The following is a 16,647-nucleotide window of genomic DNA, read 5'->3' as shown; positions in this document are numbered from 1 at the left end:
GCCAGAAACAGATGGTAATGAATGTATGACGGTGGTTTAGTCTCTAAATCAAGTCTGACTCTTGTGACCCCATGGACTGTAATCTGCCAGGCTCCTCTGTCCATGGGATTTTCTAGGTAAGAATACTGGAGTGGGTTGCCATTTCCTTGACTTATTAAGGCAGTAAGAAAGGAGTGGACATGGAAGAAGAAGCACACACAAGCAAGGGGGTGATTCTGGCAAAGCTGCCAAGAGGCTGATCTCATCCCAACCCCTCCAGGAAGTTTTGGTGTAAGGTCCCCTGTCGGAAGTAAAGGAGCTGGGCTTTCATTACAGGAATGTCAAGGAGGACTTCAGCTGAACACCCACAGCTACTGTATTTTAGAAGTACAGTCTTAAGGGGAGGAGGGTGAAAGGGACCTAAGGAATTGGAGTGGACTACTAGGGCTGGTCATTGCTAATAAACTCATTTCTACAAGTTTTATAATGTTATGAAACAAGCCAGAAAGTGATCATTTGTTCTAAGACTTCACTAATAAAATACCTGGTATTATCTGTAACTAGAAAAATATCATACACTTAGGTTACACTAGCTGCTTAGTAAGCTGATTAATGAAATGCTAAGAGCAGTTTCAGAGAAGGCAATGGCACCCTACTCCAGTACTCCTGCATGGAAAATCCCATGGACGGAGGAGCCTGGTGGGCTGCAGTCCATGGGGTCGCGAAGAGGTGGACACGACTGAGTGACTTCACTTTCACTTTTCACTTTGATGCATTGCAGAAGAAAATGGCAACCCACTCCAGTGTTCTTGCCTGGAGAATCCCAGGGACAGGGGAGCCTGGTGGGCTGCTGTCTATGGGGTCGCACAGAGTCGGACACAACTGAAGCGACTTAGCAGCAATAGCAGCAGCAAGGGCAGTTTGGGGAAAAAAACAAACAGCAGAACAAAAGTTAAAGACTGAAGAAAGCCTGAAGGAAAAAAATTTTCTCTTGATGTTAATCTTTAATTTATCTAGGGCTGCTTTTGCTCTTTCTGGAAAGCAGTCACCTGCTTTAAACGTTTATTTTCTCTAAAGCTACTTCTGAAACATTCGCAAAGTCACAGGATCTCAAAAACAACGTTTATTTTAACACATAAAATGTGCCACCTAGCACCAATGCCTGTTAAGTCCCAGCATTCCATCTGGTTACTATTACGCTCTGGAACCAGTGTGACTGGGAAGTGCTGACAGATCAGTCTGCGAACAGATGATTATCATAACATAAAACAGAGACCACACAGAAAAAAAATCATTTGGTAAATGTACACAGAACTACACTTGCAGTTATTTAAATAGTTTTCTGTTTCATATAAATAAGTTATCACCAGTGATTTAGCCACATTTTCCTGGAAGCTACACATGAGGAAAAGTGCACAAGCCACATAGATGCATGAGCCTGAAGCTGGGCCTTTTATTCTCACTCCATTCTCAAATAAAAAATTTTTACAGATATCTTTCCCTCCCTTGCACTCTGACTTCTGACTTTCATCTTTATTAACCGATCACAGTATAATTTATGATGTAACTCACAGGGTAAATTATACTATAATCAGTATGATGAAGGAAAAGCACAGAACTTTGGTCACAAAATAGTCTTTTCGTTTTTTTTTCCACCCCCCAAGTAAGAGAACACAAATATTAAAGTTGTCTGAAAACAATGAAGTGGAAGATACTTACAATAAAACCCACTGTATAAATGTTAAAACCCTCTCTTAAATTTATCTTGATGACAAATTAAACTTTACTGATTTGAATTTAAACATTATTAAAGAGTAACTGATACCTCTCTTTAGAAACCGGATCAACTTACCTCTATTTTCCTGAAAACACGCCAAGCCAACCATGCTACTTCATTATTTTTGGCAGACTTTAGGCTAACCTCAGTACCTATTTTTATTGGAGGAGTGACTGACACAATGTTTCTTTTAAGCAGAACTTGATGTGGAGCTAAAAGTAAACTAAGTCAGATTCCAGGCCCATTGGCAGGTAGGCAGTCAATCAAGTCATTATTCACATTGCAGGCAGCCGGTGGTGGTTGTCTGTAGATCGGATCCCTAAAGACATGCTGAAAAAATCTGTGAACACAATCTTCCCATGCTGTATTCACATGCTTCATTCACGTTATCAGCTTACCCATGTTGTTAGAGGCTTGGGTAAGATGACTAAAGATTTCACGATGGGAATTTCTATAAGAAAAAAACGGAAACCTTAAAAGGCTGATTTCTCATTATATATTAAATATTTACTGGGCATTTAATACTAGGTATTATGCCTGCTGACAGCTAAATGCAATTCAAATGAGTAGCTATATATAATGCTTTGCTTGGAGATGGTCTTTGTTAATGGCTAAAGTACAAGCAACCAAAGAAAGAACAGATATACTAGACATCATCAAAATTAAAAACCTCTGTGTTTCAAAGGACATACTATCAAGAAAAGAAAAGGACAACCCACAGAATGGGAAGAAAATATTTGGAAGTCATAAATCTCGTATGAGTCTGGTATCCAGGATATATAAAGAATGTTTACAACTCAACAGTGAAGACAACTCAATTTTAAAATAAGCAAAAGATTTCTACAAACATGTAAAAAGGCCAATAAGTACACAAAAAAGATACTCAACATCATTAGTCATTAGGGAAATAAACACCACAATGCGATTACCACTTCATACATACTGAGATGACTACAATAAAAAAGATGAACAACAATAAACGTTAAGGAGGATATGGAGAAACTGGAAAAATGCAGATAGTGCTGGTGAGAAAGGAAAATAGTATATGAGCTTTGGAATAGTTTGGCAAGTCCTCAAAAAGCTCAACATAGAGTTCCTGTGTGCCTTAGCAATTCCACTATGGGTATACACACCCTCAAGAGATTAGGAAACATGCCACACAATAGTTTCACATGAATATTCACAACAGGTTTATTCAGTAGAGCCCAAAGTGGAAGAAATGCTCATCAACTGATGAATGCATGGATAAGGTGTGGTATATCCATACAAAGGACTACTATTCAAGTGTAAAAAGAAGTGAAGTGCTGATGCAAGTTACAACATGGATGCACCCTTGAAAACACTGCTGAATGAAAGAAGCCAGATGTAAGAAGCACACATCATGTGTGATTCCATCTGTATGGAATGTTCAGAATAGGCAAATCCACAGAGATACAGACTGGTGGTTGCTAGGGGTTGGGGAAGGCAGGATAAAGGTGTAACTGCTAAAAGGTATGGGGTTCCTTTTTGGGGTAATGAAAATGTTTAAAATTAAAACGTGGTGATGGTCCTCCAATTAGGTAAATATACTAAAAATGGCTTAAGTGTAAACTTTATTGTATATAAATTATATCAAGTTAAAACAACAAATGACTCTCTGCCCACCCCCCACCCCTCAAAAAAAGCCTTTATGTTTAGGAAACACAAAATTTTTAAGCCTAAAAAAAAAACCCTACTTTTAAAACTATACAACAGCTTTGGCTAAAACTGGATCCTTTAAGGCATAAAATATTTTTAATTCATTGTTTTATCTCTAGAACCATGCCATATAATAATTGATCTGAATTACTAATCCCACTGCTCTTCTTTCTTTGTATTCAAACACCTACTCCTGATTTCAAAAAATGCACATTATCTGCTTTTGGCTAGAATGCACATAAATCAAAAAACTTCACCACAAATCCAAAGGAAAGATAATAAAAACAAATGGAACTAAATCACGTTTAGCACCCTCAATTCATAAAAGTGATCTTGTTCCTGCCTTATACCAGTCACATACACACAAAGTGCTGGGGTGCACAGGTAGATGGGACACAATTCTTCCCTTCTACACATTCAAATACGAGGCACTGTATAAAATGTACTGATGGTTAAAGGAAGCAATCTAAAAGGGGAACATAAAAATTCTATTTAATTGAGTGCATTTTTCTTTATTGGACAGACCAATAAATAAAAACATATAACTATGTTATAGTTGGAGTAGTAAAAAAAAAAAAAACTTGAATGGTTGGAGAGAGTTCACAAAGGTCAGAACTGGCATTTAAAAACCTCTAAGAGATAACAGAAACTTATAAATAGCTAAGTTACTTGTCTGAGGTAATGCCCAATTATAAAGCTACATAATTTACAGCTAGATATGACCTTTACAAAAAAGTCTGCCTTTTAGAGAAAACACCTGAGGCCCAGTAAGTTAGGCAATCTTAACACTGAGCATTAGCGCCCTAGTCCTGTTAATCATTATAGCCATTTCCCCACATGAAAATTAACATCTACATCATACTCAAGCTCAGAGACAGTGTCCAGCTAGTGAAATCACTTCAGAGGATGATAAGGCAAACATGTATTTACCGATTTTTTCTTTCTGATGTATAAAATGTGAATATCTTCACTTCGATATTCTTCATCATGTTTTTCCAAAGGAATTTTTTCAAAGTCAAAGTCTAGTTGAAGGAGCTATAAATTTAAAAAAGATGCAATTCAAATTCAATAATATGAACTATTCATTGCTGACAGAAATCAGAATGGTGGTTACCTTTGGAATACTGACTGGGAGAGGTAAGTGAAAAGTTGAGCTAAGCACTTGATATGCATTTGATATGTTTTAACTCAACTGAAAACTGATTAATGATATCAAATTTTCAAGTATACATTATTTCAAAAGTTCATTAAAGTTCTTCACAGTCAAGAAAAACATAAAAGTAAAAAACCATTTCACCATATATCTGAGGCAGAGTCATGAAGAGTCACTTTACCCAAAGTAACCCTTTCAAAAGATAAAACTGAAGAGCCATAAAGATGTTTCCTTAAGAGGAACCACTTGTAATATGATGGATCTTTACCCATAAGAAGCATTTGGGTGACCACTGGAGGAAGATGGGTGAAAGACAAATGGGATTCTAAGTACTACTTCTGCAGCTTCCTGTGGGTCATTAATTCTTGCAAAAGGAAAAAAAAAGAAAAAGAAAAACAACTTCAAAATAGGTACGATACATTGGCCAAAGCTACCATAAAAATACAGTGGAAAATACGGAAATGAAAACATATCACATATCATGTTTCTATGATGTATTCTCCAAAAAATATATACATCATTAATATGTTCCTAAAAGCCAGCAACTTGTCTGATAAACACTGAAAACTTTCTCAGGAAAGACAAGAGTGTCACACTATTATTTTACATGGCTTTACAAATACTAGATCAACAAGTCAGAAAAGAAAAATAAAGGATCAGAATGGGGGTACTGGGGCAGGGGAGGCTGGAGGCAGTTGTTAGAATGGTGCGCTCTAAAGAATTCTCTCCTTGAGTTCATTCAAGCAGAATGTTTTCCCTACTCAAAATTACCACAATGTACTGGAACACAAAGTCACACTAGCCTCTCTGAAGGGTAATCCCTACAAAGGTAGATCTAATAGAGTACTCACCTCAAAATACTTTTTCTCGATTTCTGGATTTTTTCCCATTGTTCGCTGTTCATAACAACATATAATACAAGTCTCAGACCCACTGAGATCTTTTAGGGTTTTCAACAGTGGCTCCAAAGACTGTTCAAAAAGGAATATGATTTTTGTTAATGACTTTTAAAGACACATCTGTTTACTATAAAAGGGGGTAGGGGAGGCAGAGGAGATAATTATAACTCCCTTACAATTCACACATCTTTGAATCAATCCAACCGAGTAAACACGGTTACAGCTCTGTAACCAATGATTGGTAAACTCTTAACTAATCAACCATTGTATTGATTTCAGCTTCCAGAGGATGGATTCAAGTGACTGCATTTTGGAGTACCCACGGGTAAAAATGGAATTGACAGCATTCTTAAAGCTTACTCTAACAGGATTTAATCAATCAACAATTTACTTACAAAAGAAGGTCCAAATTCAATTTGAACATAAGTTGGTTCAATGTTCATTATTGTAAAAAAATGATTGATGCTTACAACACTATACAAACTGATATTCTAAAAGAAAAAAAATTCTATAAATATAATAAATGTTGCTCCAAAACAATCAATCCTTTAGGATGCAACTTACAGCTAACTTAAAAAAAAAAACAGAAAAAGAAATCTTAGCCTTTTACAGGAGATCCAGAAGAAAAAAATCCTTTAAAAATTTTACGGAAGCCTCTCCTAAAATGCACATAACACTTTCCTCAATAAGCTTCAGGGACCTCTATGTTAATCACGAGCACATATACGTACTTCCTGGTGACCTTTATTTTCTCTTTGTTCATCAACTATGGAACATATATCCTGCATTCAGAGATGTTAAAATGCTAAGTAATGCGTGCTCCAGAATCTTCGAAAAACAGTATAAGTCTTCTAAAGGAAGAGACTCCACTCATCAAATACTCACCTCTTCGTAGTATATGCAGTCAGCCATCAGTATATAGTCTGGCGGAGAAGGAAAGTCTTCTAATTCTTCCCCCCTTAAAAACGTCAACCACATATTTTAAACTGTTGCTTTACTAATTTAAAATAGTCTTGTTTTATAAAAAGACCCAGAAATCTCCACTCGTATTAATCATGCTTTCAGTGAAACGCAATTTAAAGCCAACTACAAATTGTTATCTTAAAACAAGCTGAAAGGCCATACAAACCATTTCAGTACCTTGGCTTGAACAGAACCAGTGACAAGATGCTTGTTCATATTAATATTCATCTTCAGCAAGTCTTGCAATTCCTCAAGATCGGTGACTATGACATCTGCCCTATAAAATAACGTTGATTTAGGTGTAGGCACAAGAGTGGGAAGCCAGTAATCGGGGTTCCCGAACAAAGCGGCGAACCCTCCCGCCAGGTCTTACCCGAGGGTAGCGGCCATGAGCCCCACAGCCCCGGTGCCTGAGCCCAGCTCTAGCACTGACCGCCGGCTCAGCGCGTGGGCCCCGTCGCCGGAAAATCCGGGCGTTTCCAGGTATTTAGAAAGGACAATGGCGGCGTCCCAAACAACGCAGCCCACGCCACCGGAGCCATACTGCTGCAGTCGTAACACCGTGCCATCTCGCTTCTCCAAAACTCGCACAAAGTTCCGCAGTGGATCCTCCCCAGAGGACTCCAGAGAAGCCGCCATCGCTGCCCGGCAACAAGATGCGTCGCACGCAGCGACGTCACATTCACGCGCACTATTCCGGGCCCCGCCTTGCCAGGGCCCCGGCGCATCCCGGTGGCGGAGTTGCGGCTACGGCGCGTGCGCGAAGGCACAAAGCTCGGAAGGCCGCATTCTTCCAACGGTGGGCCGCGGCACCCCTACGTGCGAGACCGTCTCATTCTCCCCTAAATTACAAGTGTGGCTTAACGAACGGGCAGTTTAAATCACTTTTCCAGACAACGCCAACCTGAGCGTTTTTACCTGACTGGAGACTGATTCACAGTCTTTTTTTTTTAAATTACTGGCTTTAAATCAAGGCAGCTTCCAAGATACTACCAAGGGTGGCTATAGTCTGCTCATCTCGAGTTCCTAATAGGCTCCTAAATTTTCATCTAAATGCATAAAACGGTTGCAGGAAGCTTGTGATTGCGTTTAACAGTGAAGACAGTTTCCCCTCTTCCCTCTAAAGTTTACATCACTTAAATTCTTTGGAATTATGGAATTTAAATTGCACGAAATAACTGAAAATAATGTGTGTATATGTATTACTTGTACAGAACTCGACAGTCTTACCCCCTTGTTCCTTATAATGAAAACACATTTTAAAAGTCTTAAAAATTAAGACTGGGGTGATTTATTAATCTTGTTAGGAACTCTGATACAAAGCACAGTAAAAGGCCACAGACCAGTAAATAAACAATGTGGCTTTTGGCTACTTTACAACTGCTGCTAGCACTAAGAGCAAAACACGCTTTTTCATCACTTTGAACAGAGGAGTACAAATGGCAAATAAAAGTTTTAATCACTTCTCTGATTAAAAAGTTTAATAAAGCTTTAACTGCTGGTTTAAATATTACCAATCTAAAAAAATACTTTAAAAAATTGTAGTTAACACGAGATTTATAGAGAAAGTTACTTGGTTTTGAAGGCAATGCAGTTGGTTCCTATGCCATAAGAAAATTATCCTCCGGATTTATGAATTAGTAAAGTAGCAGATTGTATTATAGGCCTTGAGTCACATAAATTTATATAGGTTATTAGCATTGTTTTTAAATATACAATATAAACAAAACTGTACATATATGGCATATTAACTTTGTTTTCCAAAACAATAGGCAACTCGTTAGCTAAAGACACCATAGTCTGCAAAAACAAAAAGGCACATCTGTACAAGATATATGCCCTTTTTCCCTCTATGACTGAGTTAGGTAGTCTTTACATTTTGACAAAATAATAAACACAGTGCATTCTATTATTTTCATTCTATTTTTCACTTTTGTCTTCAGCAGCAAATTCTGGCATTTAAGACATGGCATTGAAGAGTTTAAGAATAGTGGGTGTTATTCACAATTTTCGGTAAAAACTAGATGTAAAAGATGGTCAAAGAGGCTTAAAAATCAGTTATCACCACACACCCCCTATATGTGTGTAAATTCACTGCCTTAAATAGTCATCTGTTACTCAAATTTGAAAAAATCCACAAATGCACCATCCCCTTTCAGTGCAATCAACTTCACTTTAAACCATATTTTAGCAGAGTCTACAGTGCAAATATGAATTCCTTATACTGGCCTTTTGGCAGCACTGAGGATCCAAGACAAGGCAATGCTACTGATCACCTGAGGATAATGGTAAATGACTTCTGTATTTTTATTTTTCCAATTCTGAAAGGTTATTTGATCAGTAGCATTTTTGTAAGAGCATTATTTTTTAAAAAGTACTAAAATACTATGCCTTTTTTGAATAAATTAAAAAAAAATTTTACAAATACCATTCCAGTGTCAATGACTACATATGGCTAGGGTCATTGAGGAGTTTCTGCATTTTCTAACAATGGCAGTCTATACATTGGGGGGTGTGAAAGCTCCCGTTTGTAAGTCTTTGGTGGCAGTTTTGGTAGATGAGGGCTTGAATTCTGCCTTGGTGGAACAGGGGGAGCTTGAGGATGAGCAAGATTATTTTGACTAGAACTGAGCACATAGCATCGACGAGGTACCCTTGGAGAGGGTGTGCTAGGAGGAGTGTTCGGAGAATTTGGACACGTATTAACGTCTCTGAACCAGTCTGGATCTCTGTGAAGATGTCCCAGTGGAGGTGGCTGAAGAGTAAACGGACAGTTTATAAAGTGTTCTGGAGGCCGAAGTGGAACCGGTGGAGGGGTATCAGGAAGAGGATCTCTCGGTGGTGGTGGAGGTGGACTATGCAGAGGCCCATCAAATGGACCAGTAGGAGCAGGAACTCTGGGTTTTACCTTTGGAGGAGGAGGTTGTCTTGGTGGAATAGCAGGGGGATCATCATCAGATTTCATAGTTCCCTCAAAAACAAAAAAATTAAATTATACCTCTGTTCTCTTGAAACATCTGTAAGAAAAAGTTTTAAAAAGACTAAAAAATTCTTACGTGTTAAGTTAAATCCAGAGACACAAAATAGGTTAATCTGGTTTAATGATCAGATTGATGAATAAATTACTCCCAGTTTTACTCAGGGCTCCGTTTAATATTTTTATATATGAGATGTTTTAATTGAAATCTTATAAAACCTCAGATTATCTTGCTTTGTAGATAGTTTATAAATTTATGCATTTTAATTATAATAATGGGCAAGTAAGTAAAAAGAATATTTAGTTTTGTAGACATGAATGCTGAAGCTGAAGCTCCAATACTTTGGCCACCTGATGGATGAGAAGAGCCGACTCACTGGAAAAGACCATGATGCTAGGAAAGAATGAGGGCAAGAAAAGGGGGCAGCAGAGGATGAGATGGTTGGATGGCATCACCGACTAAATGGACATGAGTTTGAGCAAACTCCAGGAGATAATGAAGGACAGGGAAGCCTGGTGTGATGCAGTCCATGGGTATCAAAGACATGACTTAGTGAATGAACAAGAAGACATGAAAGAACATGATGTCAAGAGGATTTAATATCCAGCTTCTGCTTTTTGGCCATTTACTTCTACTATCCCCAGTGAAATTCAGAGTGGTGGTTCTCCAAAGTTTGACCCAGGAGCAGCAGCATCAGCACTATTGAAAGTGAAAGTGTTAGTTGCTCAGTTGAGTCCGACTGTTTGTGACCCCATGGGGTGTAGCCTGCCAGGCTCCCCATTCCATGGAACTCTCCAGGCAAGGATATTGGAGTGGGTAGCCATTCCCTCCTCCAGGGATCTTTCTGACCCAAGGATTGAAACCGGGTCTCCTGCATTGCAGGCAGATTCTTTACTGTCTGAGCCACCAGGGAAGCCTACTAGTAGGGATTTGTTATAAATGAAAATTCTTGGGCCCTGCCCCAGACCAACTCAATCAGAAATTCTGGCCATCTGGTTTTAACAAACCTTTCAGATGCTTCTGATGCAGCCTGAAATTTGAGAAGCACCAGCTGAAAGTTTGGAGAATGCTTTGAATACTACAGTTTTTCCCATCTCTACCCGAAAGAAATTGTATTTCTGAGTATCTATGAATCTGCCCAGCCTCTTTCTTTTTTAGAAAAAGTATTATGAGGGTTAAACAATTATTTAAGGTATATTCTAAATAAAACAACCTAACTATTTAAAAAACATAAAAGGTAACCAAATTATAATTGACAGACTCTTTTTAAGAATAAGCACTGTTTTGAAGATTCACAACTTTGAATAAGTTGAGGCAAACCCAAGTCCTGTTGACTACCTTGGATTTTTGTTGTTGCTCTTGTTGGCCACAAGGCACAGCATGTGGGATCTATAGTTCCCTGACCAAGGATCAAACTTGTGCCTCCTGTAATGGAAAAACAGCATCCTAACCGCTGGACCATTGGGGAAATTCCCTACCTTGGAATTTGAAGCATCCTGATCAAATTTTTTTCGAGGTGGAAGTGGAGGAGGAATCAGTGGCTCTTCACTTAGCTTATGTAAACTACCACACGAACTGAAGAAAGACTCTGGAGGTAAAAAAGATTAGTTTAACCACAACTCATAATGCAATCATAAGGCAAAACTTTATTTCAGTCTGTGATCACCCCTCCTATGTAATCCATCAGACTGTACTGTAGCTGACTGTTGGTTTAGCTATCCTTTCCATTAAGGTGTAAGCTTTTTGAGGGCAGCATTTATTTTCATATCTATAGCATGTAACACACTGATAGTGCCTGCCACATGCTACATACTACTGCTAAATGAAAATAGAGTATCCAATTAAGATTAATAAGGAGATTCTGCTCCCTGAAAAGTCTTTTGTTTGAATAACTGTACCTATTTCCAAAGAAAGAGCATCCATAAACAGAGACCATGCATTTTTGACAAAGTTACTATCGGATACATTTCTACACAGGTAATAAAACCTCCATTTAGGAGATGATAGGGTACAGTTGCATCACAGAACTGTTCTCTCTATAAATTTCCTATTGATAATGGACACATTACATAACCACATTAATGGAAATTTACAAAATAATAAAGTATTAGAGGAAAAATTATCCCTAGACATAGAACGATTTTCATGTTCATTTATTTCTTTTATCTTTCTCATATGGTTATAATATCTGTTATTATGGACCTGTATAAAGGCATTGATCAAGTCTTATTTATCATTATACTGAGATTGGGTTTAAAGGAGCTTGTTGGGAAAGAAGCTGATGAGTTTAATTTTAAACACACTGGGTTTGTGTGAACTGCTTATGGGATATCCAAGTAAAGATGTCACTCATTACTCCATGTCAAAAATTGCTGTCCTGAGCATATCACTCTGCAGTCACCCCAGGGGGTCCTGCTGGCTCAGAGTGCCAGCAGCAGAAGCGAACAGTGTCCCTATGCGGTGTTGGCAGATGGTGCGAGGAGGTCAGGTAGAACACTACCTGCTGTCAGTACGTTCCTTTTGCTTGCCCCGCACTCTGCCCTGTCTTTGTCTCTAGGTGATGGTGAATCTATTCCATATGGTTTAGTCAGCCAATTCTGCCGAGGGTGCCCCAATTCCAGTCAAGAAGTGGACAAAGGACTCATTTTCTTGACAAGATCAGATCTGTAGCTACCTCTTTCTTATGCACGCAGCCATGTGCTTCAGTGAAATCTGATCTCACCCCTTAGCTCCAAAGATGGGGCCTGCTTAGACCATTCCCTCAGCCAGAGTAACTGGTTTAGCTGTTGGCACAGGACCCAATTCAGACTACTGAAATCTGAAAGGAGTTATGCGAGAGGCTACTGAAAAGGAAGTTTCTTGTTCTTTTGAAAAAGCAGTCTGTCATTTGTACCTCTTTCTCACTTGACTGAGCAAGGACACACATAACCTTTTTATTGCTCCTGCCACCCCTCTTTCAACTTTGAGGAAAAACAGCCTTAGATAAAGCTGATAATCTGGACAAAACAACGAACAGTCAAAAAGAAACCTGGTCTCTGATAATATCACTAAAACACTGAATCAACCAGTCTTAAAGCAACCGTCCTCCAGATTTTCAGCTAATGAGTCAGAATGCTTTCTTACTGTTTAAGGCAGAATTAGTTGAATCTTCTCTTCCTCACAGAAACACACATGCTTATGGAAGCAAAAAATATCTTAATGATGATGAGACATTTAAGTTTTTGAAACTGAGTCTGACTCTACAGTCAGACCACTTAACCACTATGACAGGAGGTACTTAGTAACCTGTGCTGAAGTCTCAACTTCAATTTTATTTCCATTAAGAGCACTTCCCCACAGATTATTCAGGTTTTGTGAGCTTTTAAAATAACTTCATTATTCTATACTAGTGAATGCAGGATAATTTACTAAACAATTTCTGCAATGTTAGTTAGCTATGTTAAGTTACTTCCAATTTTTTATCATTCACGCATCCATCCATGCAGCAAATATTTATTGGGTATCTGCTATAGTGCCAGCACTCTTCTAGGCACTAGCAATACAGCAGTGAACAAGAAGCAAAAATTCATGTCCTTATGAAGCTTACATTCTAGGTTGATAAGAAAGAATAAACATGATGATTAAGTAAAAGTATAACAGCTCTAAGTTAAAAGAAGATATATTAGATAGGGAATGGGGAGCAAGTTCAAACAGGGTGATCAGGGAAGACCTCCTTCAGGAAACACTGAGAAGAACGGCTGAAGGAGGCAAGGGAGCTTGCCATTAGGCCAGACGGGTGAGCAGCACTCTAAGCAGAGGGAATCGGAAGAACAAAGTCCTTATGTGGGATTATGTCCAGGATGCAGAGTAGCTAGAGCAGAGCAGGTGATAGGAGAGAACAGCAGGTGATGAAGTCTGACCGATCAGAGGTCCGATTTCACAGCACCTTATGAGTCCTTTCTGAAGAAACTGGAACTGTGTCTTTTACTCTAAGATGGAAGGCCATGGGCTTTAAGTAGTGATGAGTCAAGTCTAACCTGCATTCTAAAAGGACCCATCTGCTGTACTGAAAACTGAAGTATGGAAGGTGGGAAGTGAGGATGCTACTATAATAAACCAGGTAAGTGACTGTGGTCACTTGGACCAGGGTAGCAGTAGTAAAGAAGTCAAGAAATGGTTAGATCCTGGATATATTTTGAGAGTAAATAAAACTTGTTGATGGATCACACTTTGGGTATGGGAAAAAGAAACAGGTAAATGATAGCTCTTAATATTGTCAGCCTCAGCAATTAGACAAATGTGATTATAACTGGGAAGAGGTGGCAATGGAAAGAACGACTTTAGAGGGCATGATATTCAAGTACAGACATCGAACAGGACACTGATTATATGAGGCTAAAGGTCAAGAGAGAAGTTCTGGGCAGAGAAAAAAATTGGGGAATCATCATCTTAAAGATAATATAACACTGAATGAGACACCAAGTGAGTGAGAAGAAAAGAGATTCAGAGACTTAGGATGTTCCATTTTTAATAGGTTGGGAAAATGCAGAGAAACCAGCAAGAGAGTAAGGAGCTAAAAGTGAAGTAGAAAAACCAAGAGAGTAAGTGGGATGAGCAATGTGATCTTCATGTATGTGCCTTCTTCACAAAAATTTTTTGGTATTCAGTATTAATGAAGGCAGAGACTTTTTCTTGTTTGCTACTGAATCCTTAGTAGTTGGCAGAGTAGCTGGTCCAAAGTACTCAACTTTCTATTGCATGAATCAGACCAAAAGGTGTGAACATTTTTTTGGTTTGATACATTGTTTTCAAATTTCTCTCCAAAAGGATCATACTAATATATCAACTCACAAGGGTAAGTGATATACGAGTACCTTTTAAGATGGGCTTGCTCATTCTTTCATGTAAACTGTCTATTCATGTCCATTGTTTCTTGCTGTTTTTCTCACTGTACTTGACTACTTTTTGTATTTTTATTTCTTTCAGGACCTTAAGACGCTCAGAATTTTAATTGCAGTTATTCTCAATGTTTTCTATTAAAATTCAAAACATGATTTTATTTATGATATGGAAAGTCTATTTTACTATCATCCAAAATAATGTCTAAAACTCCTTGTTATAAAATGACATAGTATTTTAAATTGAACTGTGTCCCTTCCCTGAATAAAAGTTATGTTGAAGTCCTAGCCTCAGTACCAATAAATATGACTCTATTGGGAAATACAGACTTTACAGCTCTGAAATCAAGTTAGGATGAAAGTGAACCCTATTTCTGTCTGTGTGCTGAGTCCAACTTTTTGCGACCCATCAACAGTGGGTCATAAAGAGTGGGCTCCTCTGCCCATGGGGCTTCACAGGCAAGAATACTGGAGTGGGTTGCCATTTCTTCCTCCAGGGGATCTTCCTGCCCCAGGGATCGAACATGCATCTCCTGCTTCTCTTGCGTTAGCAGGCAGATTCTTTACCACTGTGCCACCTGGGAAGTCCTAATTCTGTGTGACTGGTATCTTTATAACACAGTTGAAGAGAAAATGAGATACACAGAGAAGCTGGCCATGTGACAACAGAGGCAGCAGTTAAAGTGATCTATCTACAAACCAAAGGATGCCAAGGATTACCAGCAAAGGCAGAAGCCAGCAAAGCCAAGGAAAGATCCTTCCTTACAGGTTTCAGAGGGCGCACAGCCCTGCCATCTTGATTTTTCAGACTTTCAGCCTCAGAAGTGGACTTGAAGTCACTCAGTTTGTGGTACTGTTACTGAAGCACTAGAAACTAATATATGTAGTAAAAACATTTCCACTGTTGAACAATAAGGAAAATAAGAAACATATACAAACTTCAGTGAAACCAGGAAACATTTGAATCCTGAAGCTTCAACCCATAAAGGTGGACTACAGTGTATATGAAGGAGACAAATGGAGGAAGACGAAACCCAACTGTCTATACTGAATGAGACTGACAAACGGCAGCAAAACTGCCCCCACAGAACGAAAGGAGGGCTCAGGAATTAAAGGCACTGGGTATAATGGAAGGCACGGACAGAGGACTTGATTTCAGGGACAACGAGAACCCTAAAGCCCTACTCTGCACTTAATGAGGCCAGGAAATCACCACATTTCCACCACTGGCAGGAGACTGAGGGTTTTATTCACTGGAGAATCTAAATATCAGACGTGGGGAACACTAGTCTGTGCTGAAAACAGATTTTCATACTAAGTGCAAAGATCACGCAGGGAGAAGATTCAAAGATCTTTCTTTGGAGAAACTAAATACTCTTAGAGAAAAGGCCTCACAGATTCTGAAATATGAGGATTTCCTAATTTAAAAAATTCTCATCACTCTATCACCCTACAGTGAAACCCACAAGTCAACAAGTTTTACCCATGGATACATATCTTCCCATCAACTTATACTGTCTCACTTTAAAATATGAACAGAAAGCTAAGGATATAAGATAAGAAAGAAAAGCCTCCAGTATGGAAGACCACAGACCACAACAAATAGAAGAAAGAAACTCAGGGAAAAAAAAAAATACCAGAAACAAAATCTGTCAAAAATTAAAAAATTAAGCCAGAAGAGAAAAATATAAAAATGGCATGCTGAGAGGGAATTTAGAAAGAATTCTGAGAAATTCAAAATCATGATAGATGAAAAAAATAGAAAAGCTGGGTGATTAAAGTAAGGCGATCTCTCAGAAAACAGAACATAAAAACAAAGAGATGGACAAGAGGAGATAAGAGAAAACTGAATCATGAATCTAGGATGTACAATATAGAAAATAAGCTCCGAAACGGGACCCAGAGAACATGGAAGCGAAGAAAGTATTGACAAAATGATACATGGAAAATTTTCTAGAAATCAAAGACATAAATCTCTAAATTTAAATGGCTCATTAAATACACAGCAAAATGAAAAAAAAAAAAAAAAAGACCCACATCAAAGCAGATCACTGGGAATGTACTGATCATTAGGAATAAATAGAAGATCCTAAAAGCTTCTTGAATTTAATGTGGCCACCTCTGAGCCACTAGGGAAGCCCCATTTTAATGTGGCAGAGACTCCTAATTGTCCCCCAGGGCACCTTTCCCTTTCTTCCTTTTAGTAATAGGATCTGCCTAGTTAGAGAGAACATTTCTTACAGCTGTGTCCATGAGACTAAGTTTTGGCCAATGGGATGAGAGCAAGAGTGATATGTGCAACTCCCAGACCATGTTTTTGTAAACAAAGTTCCTTGCCCTCCAA

At 38.5% G+C, this 16,647-nt stretch overlaps 2 protein-coding genes across 3 annotated transcripts in view; both read right to left on the bottom strand.

Annotated features, from left to right (window-relative positions):
* On the bottom strand, positions 1,080-7,602 carry VCPKMT (valosin containing protein lysine methyltransferase). Of its 2 annotated transcripts, XM_005685632.3 has the most exons (6): positions 6,822-7,600; positions 6,615-6,725; positions 6,371-6,443; positions 5,438-5,557; positions 4,364-4,468; positions 1,080-2,207 (listed from the first exon to the last, which is right to left on the bottom strand). In XM_005685632.3, exons 1-6 carry the CDS (start codon positions 7,085-7,087, stop codon positions 2,193-2,195), a joined length of 690 nt encoding a protein of 229 aa, XP_005685689.2. In that variant the 5' UTR covers positions 7,088-7,600; the 3' UTR covers positions 1,080-2,192. The 2 variants fall into 2 exon arrangements, with proteins under 2 accessions (XP_005685689.2, XP_013822509.2); XM_013967055.2 differs by lacking the exon at positions 6,371-6,443 and having other exon boundaries at positions 6,626-6,725; positions 6,822-7,602.
* Positions 7,715-16,647, bottom strand: part of SOS2 (SOS Ras/Rho guanine nucleotide exchange factor 2) — a 101,574-nt gene continuing 92,641 nt past the window's right edge. Inside the window, exons 22-23 of the mRNA XM_018054371.1 lie at positions 10,905-11,014; positions 7,715-9,419 (exon numbers count right to left, since the gene is read on the bottom strand). Of these exons, the coding sequence (XP_017909860.1) occupies positions 8,910-9,419; positions 10,905-11,014 (620 nt within the window). The 3' untranslated portion in view covers positions 7,715-8,909. The remainder of the gene's footprint in view (positions 9,420-10,904; positions 11,015-16,647) is intronic.

This window comes from Capra hircus, chromosome 10 (assembly GCF_001704415.2).
Source record: "Capra hircus breed San Clemente chromosome 10, ASM170441v1, whole genome shotgun sequence".
Classification (NCBI taxonomy): domain Eukaryota; kingdom Metazoa; phylum Chordata; class Mammalia; order Artiodactyla; family Bovidae; genus Capra; species Capra hircus.
The sequence above is the reverse complement of the archived record's forward strand: the minus strand, read 5'-3'. Positions and strand labels throughout refer to the sequence as shown.

What these genes read in the sequence shown, in the direction of transcription:
- VCPKMT (XM_005685632.3), bottom strand. Translation starts at nt 7,087, where the DNA reads ATGGCGGCTTCTCTGGAGTCCTCTGGGGAGGATCCACTGCGGAACTTT. An exon ending in CTCATGGCCGCTACCCTCGG is followed by an intron (nt 6,726 to 6,821) that starts GTAAGACCTGGC and finishes GTTATTTTATAG; the next exon opens with GGCAGATGTCATAGTCACCG. An exon ending in CAAGCCAAGGTACTGAAATG is followed by an intron (nt 6,444 to 6,614) that starts GTTTGTATGGCC and finishes GACGTTTTTAAG; the next exon opens with GGGGGAAGAATTAGAAGACT.